Genomic DNA, 15,126 nt, shown 5'->3' on the forward strand with positions numbered 1-15,126 from the left:
AGCTGTGACTTTGGACTGTTTAGAATCCAACCGTGCTGTTGTAGCACTTTCCAAAATAGTGCTACCCCGACTAGCAACTGCTCCTTGGACCTTGCCCTTATAAGGAGATTGTCCAAGTACGGGATAATTAAAACTCCCTTTTTTCGAAGGAGTATCATCATTTCGGCCATTACCTTGGTAAACACCCTCGGTGCCATGTACAGTCCAAACGGCAGTGTCTGGACTTGGTAATGGTAATCATGTACCACAAATCTGAGGTACTCCTGGCGAGGATGGTAAATGGAGACATGCAGGTAAGCATCCTTGATGTCCCGGGATCCCATGTAATCCCCCTCGTCCAGGCTTGCAATAACCGCCCTGAGCGATTCCATCTTGAACTTGAATTTTTTTATGTATGTGTTCAAGGATTTTAAATATAAAATGGGTCACACCGAACCATGCGATTTCGGTACCCCAAACCGTGTGGAATAGTAACCCCGTCCTTGTTGAAGTAGGGGCACCTTGAGTATTACCTGCTGGGAATACAGCTTATTAATTGCCTCTAGCGCAGCCTCCCTGCCTGAGGGAGTTGTCGGCAAGGCATATTTGAGGAAACGGCGGGGGGGAGACATCTCGAATTCCAGCTTGTACCCCTGAAATACTACTTGAATGAAACAGGGATCCACCTGTGAGCGAGCCCACTGATCGCTGAAATTTTTGAGATGGCCCCCCACCGTACCTGGCTACACCTGTGGAGCCCCCACGTCATGCTGTGGACTCAGAGGAAGCGAGAGAAGAATTTTGATTCTGGGAACAGGCTGACTGGTGCAGCTTTTTCCCTCTTCCCATGTCTCTGTACAGAAAGGAAGCGCCTTTGACCCGCTTGCTTTTCTGAAGCCGAAAGGACTGTACCTGATAATACAGTGCTTTCTTAGTCTGTGAGGAAACCTGAGGTAATGGATACGAGGTCCCAGAGACCATCCCCAAATAATTCCTCACCCTTATAAGGCAGAATCTCTATGCGCCTTTTAAAGTCAGCATCACCTGTCCAGTGATAGGTCTCTAATACCCTCCTGACAGAATGGACATTACATTCATTTTGGATGCCAGCCGGCAAAATATCCCTCTGTGCATCCCTCATAAATAAGACGACGTCTTTAATATGTTCTCATGTTTGACAGGGTCACCGACCACGCTGCAGCAGCACGATCTGCAGGTCTCCGTCTAGTACCTGAGTGTGTAAATACAGACTACAGGATAGCCTCCTGCTTTTTATCAACAGGTACCTTCAAAGTGGCCGTTCCTAAAACGGCAGTGCCACCTTTTTTGACAACCGTGTGAGCGCCTTATCCACCCTAGGGGATATCTCCCAGCGTAACTTAACCTCTGGCGGGAAAGGGTACGCCATCAGTAACTTATTAGAAATTACCAGTTTCTTATCGGGGGGAACCCACGCTTTTCACACACTTCATTCATTCATCTGATGGGGGAACAAAACACTGCCTGCTTTTTCTCCCCAAACATAAAACCCTTTTTTAGTGGTACTTGGGTTAATGTCAGAAATGTGTATCACATCTTTTATTGCCGGGATCAAGTCACGGATGTTCCTAGTGGATTGTGTATATGTCTCAACCTTGTCGACACTGGAGTCAGACTCCGTGTCGACATCTGTGTCTGCCATCTGAGTGAGCGGGCGTTTTTGAGCCCCTGATGGCCTTTGAGACGCCTGGGCAGGCGCGGACTGAGAAGCCGGCTGTCCCACAGCTGTTACGTCATCCACCCTTTTATGTAAGGAGTTGACACTGTCGGTTAATACCTTTCACCTAACCATCCACTCTGGTGTCGGCCCCACAGGGGGCGACATCACATTTATCGGCATCTGCTCCGTCACCATATAAGCCTCCTCATTAAACATGTCGACACAGCCGTACCGACACACCGCACACACACAGGGAATGCTCTGACTGAGGACAGGACCCCACAAAGCCCTTTGGGGAGACAGAGAGAGAGTATGCCAGCACACACCAGAGCGCTATATAATGTGGGGATTAACACTATAACTGAGTGAAATTTCCCCAATAGCTGCTTGTATATATAATATTGCGCCTAAATTTAGTGCCCCCCCTCTCGTTTTAACCCTTTGAGCCTGAAAACTACAGGGGAGAGCCTGGGGAGCTTTCTTCCAGCTGCACTGTGAAGAGAAAATGGCGCCAGTGTGTCTGAGGGAGATAGCTCCGCCCCTTTTTCGCAGACTTTTCTCCCGCTTTTTTCTGGATTCTGGCAGGGGTATTTACCACATATATAGCCTCTGGGGCTATATATTGTGGTATTTTTGCCAGCCAAGGTGTTTTTATTGCTGCTCAGGGCGCCCCCCCCAAGCGCCCTGCACCCTCAGTGACCGGAGTGTGAAGTGTGTATGAGGAGCAATGGCGCACAGCTGCAGTGCTGTGCGCTACCTTGGTGAAGACTGATGTCTTCTGCCGCCGATTTTTCCGGACCTCTTCTTGCTTCTGGCTCTGTAAGGGGGACGGCGGCGCGGCTCCGGGACCGAACACCAAGGCTGGGCCTGCGGTCGATCCCTCTGGAGCTAATGGTGTCCAGTAGCCTAAGAAGCCCAAGCTGGCTGCAAGCAGGCAGGTTCGCTTCTTCTCCCCTTAGTCCCTCGCTGCAGTGAGCCTGTTGCCAGCAGGTCTCACTGAAAATAAAAAACCTAATTCTATACTTTCTTTCTAGAAGCTCAGGAGAGCCCCTAGTGTGCATCCAACCTCGGCCGGGCACAAAATCTAACTGAGGCTTGGAGGAGGGTCATAGTGGGAGGAGCCAGTGCACACCAGGTGACCTAAAGCTTTCTTTAGTTGTGCCCAGTCTCCTGCGGAGCCGCTATTCCCCATGGTCCTTACGGAGTTCCCAGCATCCACTAGGACGTCAGAGAAAAATATTTTTCCAGTAACTATTCCCCTCTATAGTAATATGATGTCTTTTCCCCTCTTCTCTTTCTTTTTTATGTAACAAAAAGTTTTATCAGCTGTATACCCCTGATGAAGTCTTGATAGATGAAACGCGTAGGGTCCACCAATCAATACCTGCCATGATCTGGTGTATGTTAATTCCACCCAGAGCTCACAGCTTTTGCTAAAGGTGAGGGTGTATTCTATTCCAACTTTCTGTACTCAGACATGTGTTTGGATTTATTGGGTCTCTGATACTATGTATTTTAATGTGTTTTAAGAAGTAAAAGGAAAAACTGTATATGTCTGACTTTCTTCAATTCATTTTGGGTGTTTCTTGGCGAGAGGCTATATTTTTAGGGAACCCTGCCCTGACTACCTAAGTTCCAACTGGCCTCGATATATTGAACATTGGTTGATCCATCGAATGAATGGCTTCTTCCTGAACTGAATTTACAGTGACATATATATAGACATATATATATATTAGCGCACAGGGATACTTGGTTTTGTTTATATGCATATTTTGGTTTCCCACTAACAGGGGTTCCATCTCTGGTGCTGCTTATATTATAGCGCAAAATTAAGAGTAATGCATATATATATATATATATATATATATATATATATGTGAAAAGGAGGAAGCTGAGCAGCGCCAATTAGCGATAACAATTTGTACTAGTATATGGACCAGAATTACTATAAACACTCCTAAAAAGGACACTCCCTTCAATATATTTAGGGCGTCAGCTCACGTCTTAAGTAAAAAACACTGGTAAGGTGTTTTACAAGTAATCTCAGAAATGGTGGATAAGATACTTTAGAGCGACTAATGGTGTCAATAAATATTATAATAGGAGGTTAAAATGTAAATTTTTTTTTAATCACAATAAAATTTGCACCAATAAAAGATATAAAGAAAAACCACAGTAAAAAATATATTAAAAATTAGACGATCAGAGATAAAAAAGTCAATACAAAAATATCACCAACATGTATAGAAATTTGTTAAAAAAATGTATATATATGGTAAAACATATGAGGACTCAATTTAGAAAAAATATAATATCGATTAATAAGACCAACTATAGGTAAAAAATCAATATCTTAACTTAAGAGAAGGTAGGTATCCCCAACGCGTTTCGTCCTATCTGGACTTCCTCAGTTAAGATATTGATTTTTTTACCTATAGTTGGTCTTATTAATCGATATTATATTTTTTCTAAATTGAGTCCTCATATGTTTTACCATATATATACATTTTTTTAACAAATTTCTATACCTGTTGGTGATATTTTTGTATTGACTTTATCTCTGATCGTCTAATTTTTAATATATTTTTTACTGTGGTTTTTCTTTATATCTTTTATTGGTGCAAATTTTATTGTGATTAAAAATTTTTACAATTTTAACCTCCTATTATAATATTTATTGACACCATTGGTCGCTCTAAAGTATCTTATCCACCATTTCTGATTTTATATATATATATATATATATATATATATATATATATTATATACACACACACATACAGTGGGGGGGGGAAAGTATTTGGACAGCCACTGATTGTGCAAGTTGACCCACTTAAAAAGATGAGAGAGGTCTGTAATTTCAATCATAGGTACACTTCAACTGTGAGAGACAGAATCTGAAAAAAAAAAAAACCTTGAATTCACATTGTATGATTTTTAAACAATTTACTTGTATATTTTTGAGGAAAATAAATATTTGGACACCTACCAAGCAGCAAGATTTCTGGCTCTCACAGACCTGTTACTTCTTCTTTAAGAAGCTCTTCTATCCTCCACTCGTTACCTGTATTAATGGCACCTGTTTGAACTGGTTATCTGTATAAAAGACACCTGTCCACACCCTCAAACAGTCAGACTGCTACCTCTGCACCATGGCCAAGACCAGAGAGCTGTTTAAGGACACCAGGGACAAAATTCTAGAGCTGCACAAGGCTGGGATGAGCTACTCGACAATAGGCAAGCAGCTTGTTGAGAAGAGATCAACTGTTGGCGCAATTATTAAAAAATGAAAGAAATACAAGATCACTGACAATCTCCCTCAACCTGGGGCTCCATGCAAGATTTCACCTCATGGGGTATCAATGATCTTGAGAACGGTGAGGAATCAGCCCAGAACTACACGGGGGGACCTGGTCAATGACCTCAAGAGAGCTGGGACCACAATCACAAAGGTTACCATTAGTAACACACTACGTCGTCATGCACTGAAATCCTGCAGCACCCGAAATGTCCCCCTGCTTAAGCCAGCACATGTCCAGGCCCATCAAAAGCTTGCAAGTGACCATCTGGATGATCCAGAGGAGGATTGGGAGAATGTAATGTGGTTAGATGAGAGCAAAATCAAACATTTTGGTATAAACTTCACTCGCCGTGTTTGGAGGGAGAATGATGAATGGCATCCCAAGAACACCACACCCACTGTGAAGCATGGCGGTGGAAACATCATGCTTTGGGGCTGCTTTTCTGCTAAGGGGACAGGGCGACTGATCCGTATTAAGGAGAGGATGAATGGGGCCATGTATCGTGAGATTTTGGGCAAAAACCTCCTTCCCTCAGTAAGAGCATTGAAGATGGAACGTGGCTGGGTCTTCCAGCATGACAATGATCCCAAACACACTGCCCGTGGAGTGGCTCCGTAAGAAGCATTTCAAGGTCCTGGAGTGTCCTAGCCAGTCTCCAGACCTCAACCGAATAGAAAATCTGTGGAGGGAGTTGAAAGTCCGTGTTGCCCGGCGACAGCCCCAAACCATGACAGATCTAGAGAAGATCTGCATGGAAGAGTGGGCCAAAATACCTGCTACAATGTGTGCAAACCTGGTCAAGAACTACAGGAAACTTTGACCTCTGTAATTGCCAACCGAGGTTATATTACAAAGTATTGAGTTAAACTTTTTGATTGTCCAAATATTTATTTTCCGCAAGAATATACAAAGAAATTGTTTAAAACTCATACAATGTGATTTCCTAGGGTTTTTTTTTCAGATTCTGTCTCTCACAGTTGAAGTGTACCTATGATGGAAATTTTTAAGTGGGTTAACTTGCACAATCGATGGCTGTCCAAATACTTTTTTGCCCCACTGTGTATACATATATATATATATATCCCAAACATGCAATACGTTTAGGATTGCTACAGTTGTAGGATCCACATGGATTTGTCTTTGGTCCCCTTCTTCTCTCAGTCTATATTTCTTTTCTCTTCGGCCTCATGGCTACTTGTATGAGGATGAAACTCAACTTTAACTCTCTTTCCCTGGCTTCTCCCATATTACCAACAGTGAAAGCCATCTCCTTATGGTGGACACAACCTCCTACAACTGAACATCTCTAACACACAACCCAAAGTAATTTTGCCCTTTAAGGTCCACTCTCCTTCACCCCTTTACATCTCCATTGAGAATACTTCATAAGATCACTGACTGGGTGTCCTCCTTAACTCTGCCTTCTCCTTCTCTTCCTCTCCAAATGTAGCTGCTTTCATCGCCGTCATATTTCTAAGATCTAGTCTCTTTTCCACCCTCCTGGTTACTAAAATCTATCATCCATGCCTTTATCTCCTGCTTTGATTGCGGAGAACTACTCTGCTCGCTGGCCTACCACGCTCCAACCTTGACCTTCTTCAATTGACCCTCACTTTACTCTCTCCTCACTCTACCTAGCGTGCCCCTCTGTCATTCGCTCCGGAATCAAGTTTAAACTGCTCTCACTTACCATGAACTACTGCTCTGACCCCACATCTTCAGCTGCATTTTCACACAAACACTGCCCGGCCAATAACCTCCTCTTTCTCCTTCCTGATCACCATTTGCCACTCTCACAATTCTCCTGTTAGGTTACCAACCTCTAGAGTGAATGACCAGGCTCATTCACAATATAACCCAGCCTCCAAGCATTTAACCTGCTCTTAAAGCTTAAGTGTACCTCCCTACCTTTAGTAACATTGCCCCCCACAACCCTGTTCCTTTCTCCCTACAGCTATCTATCCATAATCCCGTTAGACGGTAAGCACTCACAATCAGAGCCCTTTCTCATATTGTCTCCTCCACGTAGTTGGGAAATGTCATTATATTCATTTGTCAATTTGTAAATGATAAATCTATACCTGTCTAATGTCCCTTTTTACTATTTTATGCTATCTCCAATATAGAGGACAAATGGAACCCTTGTGGCACCAAACAAAAGTTATTAAAATAATAATTGTTTCAAAGACCATACATTTGTTTTCACTCCAGCATAAAGAGATTACCTTTTTAATATCTGTATACAGTGTTGCAGATTCAAGAGTGGAATAAGATATTAGGGACTTGCTCACAAATATTGGATATTGCGCTTTTCTGGTACACTGTAGCAAAAAAGAAAAGAAAAAAAGCACATTAAATGGTTAAAAGAATCATGAAAAATGCATATTGCAGGTTCCCAACTCTGGGCTTGAATCCGATTTGCACACTAATGCCTACACAACTACAAATCTTCAGCCTACAGACACGTGAAACAAAGCAAGAGTAGAAGCAGAGCAGAAAGGCAGAGATACCACATTGCACCGTCAGCAACTGGGTACACATTCGCAACATAAACGCAGATGCTGGGAACATGGACTACCTGAGTCTACGGTCTCAGACAACGGTGTCTGCGTGCCCCTAAACTGCAGCATTACTCCTGCATTTTTGATGCTACTCCCCCGCTGCCACCCCACCCACCAATCACTCTGTGAATATACCTCAGTGAAAAGTTCAAAAGTACTTTGGTGCGTGTGCAGTGCGTATATATCAGCATTATGTGCAAATCTGAATCAAGCCCTCTGAAAGTTTGCCTGTAGCTGCGTACAAACAATGCATCCACAGGTCAGTACATAAACTGCAATGTTTTTTATTTTTTATTTTTAAATCAGGGATACACTGTCTTCAAATAACATAAACAGATCGATAAAACAAGTTCTATATATCTGAAAGGAAAAAAAGGGAGGGGGACACACCCAAAAATAATTGTTATGGTAGATTTACCGTTGATAACTCTATTTCTCCTAAGTCCACAGGATCCACAGGATAACTTTGGGATATGAGGTAGCAACAGCAGATTGGCACCAAATGATCAAAGCTTTCAGCCTCCCAGAATGGAACGGGCCCGTCCATATATCCCCGCCTCCTAGCTCAGACAAAATCAGTTGTTTTACAAAGCTCAAGGCAGGAGCATCATATAGAGCTCTAATCAGGCGAGAAGCACACACATGCATACCCTCCCGTACAAGAAGGAAGAGGTTAGTAAGTGAAAGGATCCTCAAATCAGGTGCGTTAGGCTGGGATCTCTGTCGACTTAGGAGAAATAGAGTTATCGATGGTAAGTCTACCATAATGATTATTTCTCCTGCAAGGTCCACAGGTTATCCACAGGATAACATTGGGATGTCCCAAAGTAATTAAGTGGTGAGGACGCTCCTGACTGGACAGGAGAATCCTTCACCCGAAATCAGCGTCCTGAGAGGCAAAGGTATCAAAGGCATAATGTCTAATGAATGTGTTAATGGAAGACCATGTGGCTGCCTTACGTATCTGTTCTGCTGAAGCACCACGTTGTGCTGCCCATGATGGGCCTACCTTACGAGAAGAGTGAGCAGAGACATTAGCCGGAACAGGGAGATCAGCTTGAGAATATGCTTCTGAAATTGTTATTCAAAGCCACCTCGCCAGTGTCGGTTTGTCAGCAGGCCATCCTCTCTTGTGAAATCTGCAGAGAACGAGGAGTATGTCTGTTTTTCTGATGGCACTGGTACGATTCATGTAGAGCCTTAAAGCACAGACTACGTCCAGCGATGCATCTCCCACAGAAAGGTCCGGCCCTTGGAAGACCGGGACTACAATTTCTTCGTTAAGGTGGAATTTAGACACCACTTTAGGAAGATACCCAGATTTATCTGGATTAAAAAAAAAAAAAAAAAATCAGAAAAGGAGGGTGACATAATAATGCTCCTAAATCTGAAACTCTTCTAGCTGAAGCAATAGCCAGTAGAAAGTTAGCAATTTTCTTTTGGAACCATACAGTCAATGCTGACACTTGCACTCTCAAGGAAGCCACCCTAAGACCTTTGTCCATTCCTGACTGAAGGAATGCTAGGACTCTGGAAACTCTGAAAGACCTAGGGTCAAATTTCCGGTCACTGCACCATTGAATATAGGCTTGCCATATTCAGTGATAAATGCGAGCTGAGGAAGGTTTCCTTGCTCTGAGCATTGTTTGAATTACCTGTTGTGAGAATCCTCTCACTTTCAGGATGGAAGTCTCAAGAGCCACGCCGTCAAAGACAGTCGATCCAGGTGCTTGTGATAGCAAGGACCCTGTGACAGTAGATCTGGACGTTGAGGGAGTAGAAATGGAACATCCATCGACAGCCTCTGCAGATCTGTGTACCAACGTCTTCTGGGCCAAGCCGGAGCTATATCACGGCGCCCCTTCCTTGTTTTGCCTTTCACATTACCCTGGGTAACAGAGCAATTGGTGGAAACAGATGGGCCAGATGAAAGTCCAATCTCACTGACAGGGCATCCATAAAGATCGCTTTGGGATCCTTTGTTCTTGACCCGTATGAGGGAATTTTGTTGTTCTGACGGGACGCCATGAGATTTATATCTCTGGTAACCCCCACTTGTCTACCAGAACTTTGAAGACCTTGGGGTGTAAAGCCCATTCGTTTGCATGAATGGTGCGTCAACTGAGAAAATCTGCTTCCCAGTTTAGGACTCCCGGAACGAACACTGCGGACAAGGCTGGATAATGAAGTTCTGCCCACATTAACTTACATCCTTCATTGTGTTTTGGCTGCGAGTTCCTTCCTGATGGTTGAGGTACACTATTCAGACTGGTTTCCCCTGAAGGATGTCCTTTACCTGAATAAGTGCCATATATATGGCCCGAAGTTCTAATATATTTATTGGCAGGCAACTTTCTTCTTTGGTCCACTGCCCCTGGAAGCAACTCCTTCCTGACACCACTCCCCAGCCCTGAACACTGGCATCCGTTGTCATAATTTCCCAATCTGATATCCAAAGCGGTCTCCCTTTGTCCAGATGGGATGTCTGTAGCCACCAGGCTAATGACCTCTTTACTTCCAGAAGAAGAACCATAGTCTGAGTTTTTATTGTCTGATGTAACCCATTCCACTTGGAAAGGATCACATGTTGCAGGGGCCTCAAGTGGAACTGAGCATACTCCACAATGTTGAATGTTGTCACCATCAACCCCATCACACGCATTGCTGCGTGAATGGATACCTTTTGACTGTGTAGCAGCTCCTGAATCCTTGACTGAATTTTGATTCTTTTGTTCAGCTGTAAAATTACTCTCTGAAGACCCGAACCCAATACAGCCCCCAAGTGAGTCATCCGTTGCGACGGTACCAGGGATGACTTTGTCCAATTTATGAGCCAACCGTGTCTCTGCAAACAAGCTATTGTCTGTTGCAGATGACAATGAAGAAATTCCTGAGATTGTGCCAAGACTAATAAGTCATCGAGCTATGGAAAAATCTCCTTATCCCCTGCTGACGGAGATAAGCTGCCATTACCACCATAATTCTGGTGAATATTCTGGGAGCTGTGGCCAGTCCAAATGATAGGGCCTGAAACTGAAAATGTTGCTGGAGGATAGCAAACCTGAGATAGCGCTGACGGGACAGACTATAGGAACATGTAGTTAAGCATCCTGGATATCCAGGGATACCATAAAATCATCCAGCACCATGGTCAAAATAATGGAACGTAAAGTCTCCATACGAAACCGAGGTACCCAAATGTACCTGTTCAGCACTTTGAGACTGAGAATGGGCCGAAACAACCTATTTGGCTTCTGGACTAGAAACAAGTTGGAATAAAACTCTGTCCTCGTTGCGCAGGAAGAACTGGAATTCACTGCTGACTGAAGCAACTTCTGAACTGTCTCCTGCAAAGCCCTTACCGTTGTTAACACTGAAGACGCAAGAAAAAAATTACCAAGGTAATAAACCCGGCGCCTCAAAATGTGTTGTTTGACCCAAAGCAGCTGTTTACAGGGATAGTCAATCCCTGAAAAATGCTAATAGGAGGAGGATGTACAGCGCTAAACACTAGACATATATAATATAATATAGCGTTTTATTAAACAAAATAAATTTTTGGCTGCAACCACATATATAAAATACAATAAAATAGGTATAATGATAAAAATAGGGCAAACACAGCACAGCACTTGGTTATATATATTACCACTATTAGAGGCCAATCACAGTCTCCTGTGTAGATCCTTTTGGAAAAAGATGTGCCACAGTCCAAGGGGTGTATAAAACACTTGTAGAGAAGTATAGTCCATACGAAGTAAATGGAGGACCTTAAAGCTTGATTGTGGACAGTTAGAGTCCTAGTGAAAGCATGGTCTCATACTCGTCTGATGTGAGGATGTTTGGCTGTAGTGGAGGCCTCTGCAAACCAGGTTTGCAGAGGCCTCCACTACAGCCAAACATCCTCACTTTGGAATACGCCTAGAAGTCCTTATGCTGAAGGGGAACTTGTGATGTCCAACAGACTAGTATGAGACCATGCTTTCACTAGGACTCTAACTGTCCACAATCAAGCTTTAAGGTCCTCCATTTACTTCGTATGGACTATACTTCTCTACAAGTGTTTTATACACCCCTTGGACTGTGGCACATCTTTTTCCAAAAGGATCTACACAGGAGACTGTGATTGGCCTCTAATAGTGGTAATATATATAACCAAGTGCTGTGCTGTGTTTGCCCTATTTTTATCATTATACCTATTTTATTGTATTTTATATATGTGGTTGCAACCAAAAATTTATTTTGTTTAATAAAACGCTATATTATATTATATATGTCTAGTGTTTAGCGCTGTACATCCTCCTCCTATTAACACTGAAGACGGCCTGGTACAAAAAAACCTTTGAGGAGGGTGTTTCTTGAAAACAAACGCATAACTATGCGATACCGCTTCTTGCACCCAGGCATCTGTGGTGGACTGCTGTCAGATCTGTGCAAAAATGAAGTTGGCCTCCCACCCTGGGGTCCTCCAGGTGGAGGCCCGCACCATCAGGCTCATGGCTTATCTTCCGATTTGGAAGCCAACCCCCTGATAGACCAATGCTTTTTAGCCTTACCAGACTTTTCAGATTGAGACTGTTTGCCATAACCCTTTCCTTTTGCTTTTCCACGAGTGCGAAAGGGCAGAAAAGCAGGAAATCTAGGTTTAGATTTGTGTGTGGAAGGAAAATTCACTTTCTTGGAGTCTGCTTCAGACTCCAAAAATAAGAATTTACTTACCGATAATTCTATTTCTCGTAGTCCGTAGTGGATTCTGGGAACTCCGTAAGGACCATGGGGAATAGCGGCTCCGCAGGAGACTGGGCACAAAAGTAAAGCTTTAGGACTACCTGGTGTGCACTGGCTCCTCCCCCTATGACCCTCCTCCAAGCCTCAGTTAGGATACTGTGCCCGGACGAGCGTACACAATAAGGAAGGATTTTGAATCCCGGGTAAGACTCATACCAGCCACACCAATCACACCGTACAACCTGTGATCTGAACCCAGTTAACAGCATGATAACAGCGGAGCCTCTGAAAAGATGGCTCACAACAACAAAAACCCGATTTTTGTAACAGCAACTATGTACAAGTATTGCAGACAATCCGCACTTGGGATGGGCGCCCAGCATCCACTACGGACTACGAGAAATAGAATTATCGGTAAGTAAATTCTTATTTTCTCCGACGTCCTAGTGGATGCTGGGAACTCCGTAAGGACCATGGGGATTATACCAAAGCTCCCAAACGGGCGGGAGAGTGCGGATGACTCTGCAGCACCGAATGAGAGAACTCCAGGTCCTCCTCAGCCAGGGTATCAAATTTGTAGAATTTAGCAAACGTGTTTGCCCCTGACAAAGTAGCTGCTCGGTAAAGTTGTAAAGCCGAGACCCCTCGGGCAGCCGCCCAAGATGAGCCCACCTTCCTTGTGGAATGGGCTTTTACAGATTTAGGCTGTGGCAGGCCTGCCACAGAATGTGCAAGCTGAATTGTACTACAAATCCAACGAGCAATAGTCTGCTTAGAAGCAGGAGCACCCAGCTTGTTGGGTGCATACAGGATAAACAGCGAGTCAGATTTTCTGACTCCAGCCGTCCTGGAAACATATATTTTCAGGGCCCTGACTACATCCAGCAACTTGGAGTCCTCCAAGTCCCTAGTAGCCGCAGGTACCACAATAGGCTGGTTCAGGTGAAACGCTGAAACAACCTTAGGGAGAAACTGAGGACGAGTCCTCAATTCTGCCCTGTCCGTATGAAAAATTAGGGAAGGGCTTTTATAGGATAAAGCCACCAATTCTGACACACGCCTGGCCGAAGCCAGGGCCAACAGCATTACCACTTTCCATGTGAGATATTTTAAGTCCACAGTGGTGAGTGGTTCAAACCAATGTGATTTTAGGAACCCCAAAACTACATTGAGATCCCAAGGTGCCACTGGAGGCACAAAAGGAGGTTGTATATGCAAGTACCCCCTTGACAAACGTCTGAACTTCAGGAACTGAAGCCAGTTCTTTCTGGAAGAAAATTGACAGGGCCGAAATTTGAACCTTAATGGACCCTAATTTTAGGCCCATAGACAGTCCTGTTTGCAGGAAATGCAGGAAACGACCCAGTTGAAATTCCTCTGTAGGGGCCTTCCTGGCCTCGCACCACGCAACATATTTACGCCAAATACGGTGATAATGTTGTGCGGTTACATCCTTCCTGGCTTTGATCAGGGTAGGGATGACTTCATCCGGAATGCCTTTTTCCTTCAGGATCCGGCGTTCAACCGCCATGCCGTCAAACGCAGTCGCGGTAAGTCTTGGAACAGACAGGGTCCCTGCTGGAGCAGGTCCCTTCTTAGAGGTAGAGGCCACGGGTCCTCTGTGAGCATCTCTTGAAGTTCCGGGTACCAAGTCCTTCTTGGCCAATCCGGAGCCACGAGTATAGTTCTTACTCCTCTCCGTCTTATAATTCTCAGTACCTTGGGTATGAGAGGCAGAGGAGGGAACACATACACTGACTGGTACACCCATGGTGTTACCAGAGCGTCCACAGCTATTGCCTGAGGGTCCCTTGACCTGGCGCAATACCTGTCTAGTTTTTTGTTGAGGCGGGACGCCATCATGTTCACCTTTGGTCTTTCCCAACGGTTCACAATCATGTGGAAGACTTCTGGATGAAGTCCCCACTCTCCCGGGTGGAGGTCGTGCCTGCTGAGGAAGTCTGCTTCCCAGTTGTCCACTCCCGGAATGAACACTGCTGACAGTGCTATCACATGATTTTCCGCCCAGCAAAGAATCCTTGCAGCTTCTGCCATTGCCCTCCTGCTTCTTGTGCCGCCCTGTCTGTTTACGTGGGCGACTGCCGTGATGTTGTCTGACTGGATCAGCACCGGCTGACCTTGAAGCAGAGGTCTTGCTAGGCTTAGAGCATTGTAGATGGCCCTTAGCTCCAGGATATTTATGTGAAGTGATGTCTCCAGGCTTGACCACAAGCCCTGGAAATTTTTTCCCTGTGTGACTGCTCCCCAGCCTCTCAGGCTGGCATCCGTGGTCACCAGGACCCAGTCCTGAATGCCGAATCTGCGGCCCTCTAGAAGATGAGCACTCTGCAACCAACACAGGAGAGACACCCTTGTCTTTGGTGACAAGATTATCCGCTGATGCATCTGAAGATGCGACCCGGACCATTTGTCTAGCAGATCCCACTGGAAGGTTCTTGCGTGGAATCTGCCGAATGGGATTGCTTCGTAGGAAGCCACCATTTTTCCCAGGACCCTTGTGCATTGATGCACTGAGACTTGGCCTGGTTTTAGGAGATTTCTGACTAGCTCGGATAACTCCCTGGCTTTCTCCTCCGGGAGAAAAACCTTTTTCTGGACTGTGTCCAGGATCATCCCTAGGAATAGAAGGCGTGTCGTCGGGATCAGCTGCGATTTTGGAATATTGAGAATCCAACCGTGCTGCCGCAACACTATCTGAGATAGTGCTACCCCGACTTCCAACTGTTCCCTGGATCTTGCCCTTATCAGGAGATCGTCCAAGTAAGGGATAACTAAAACTCCCTTCCTTCGAAGGAGTATCATCATTTCGGCCATTACCTTGGTAAAGACCCGG

At 44.6% G+C, this 15,126-nt stretch overlaps 1 protein-coding gene across 4 annotated transcripts in view; it reads right to left on the bottom strand.

Moving 5' to 3' along the window:
* TDRD12 (tudor domain containing 12) overlaps window positions 1-15,126 on the bottom strand; it is a 614,823-nt gene that overhangs the window by 288,557 nt on the left and 311,140 nt on the right. For all 4 annotated transcript variants that reach the window (XM_063958365.1, XM_063958363.1, XM_063958366.1 and 1 more), the window contains one exon: window positions 7,209-7,304. In XM_063958365.1, the coding sequence (XP_063814435.1) occupies window positions 7,209-7,304 (96 nt within the window). The remainder of the gene's footprint in view (window positions 1-7,208; window positions 7,305-15,126) is intronic.

This window comes from Pseudophryne corroboree, chromosome 3 (genome assembly GCF_028390025.1).
Source record: "Pseudophryne corroboree isolate aPseCor3 chromosome 3, aPseCor3.hap2, whole genome shotgun sequence".
Lineage (NCBI taxonomy): Eukaryota > Metazoa > Chordata > Amphibia > Anura > Myobatrachidae > Pseudophryne > Pseudophryne corroboree.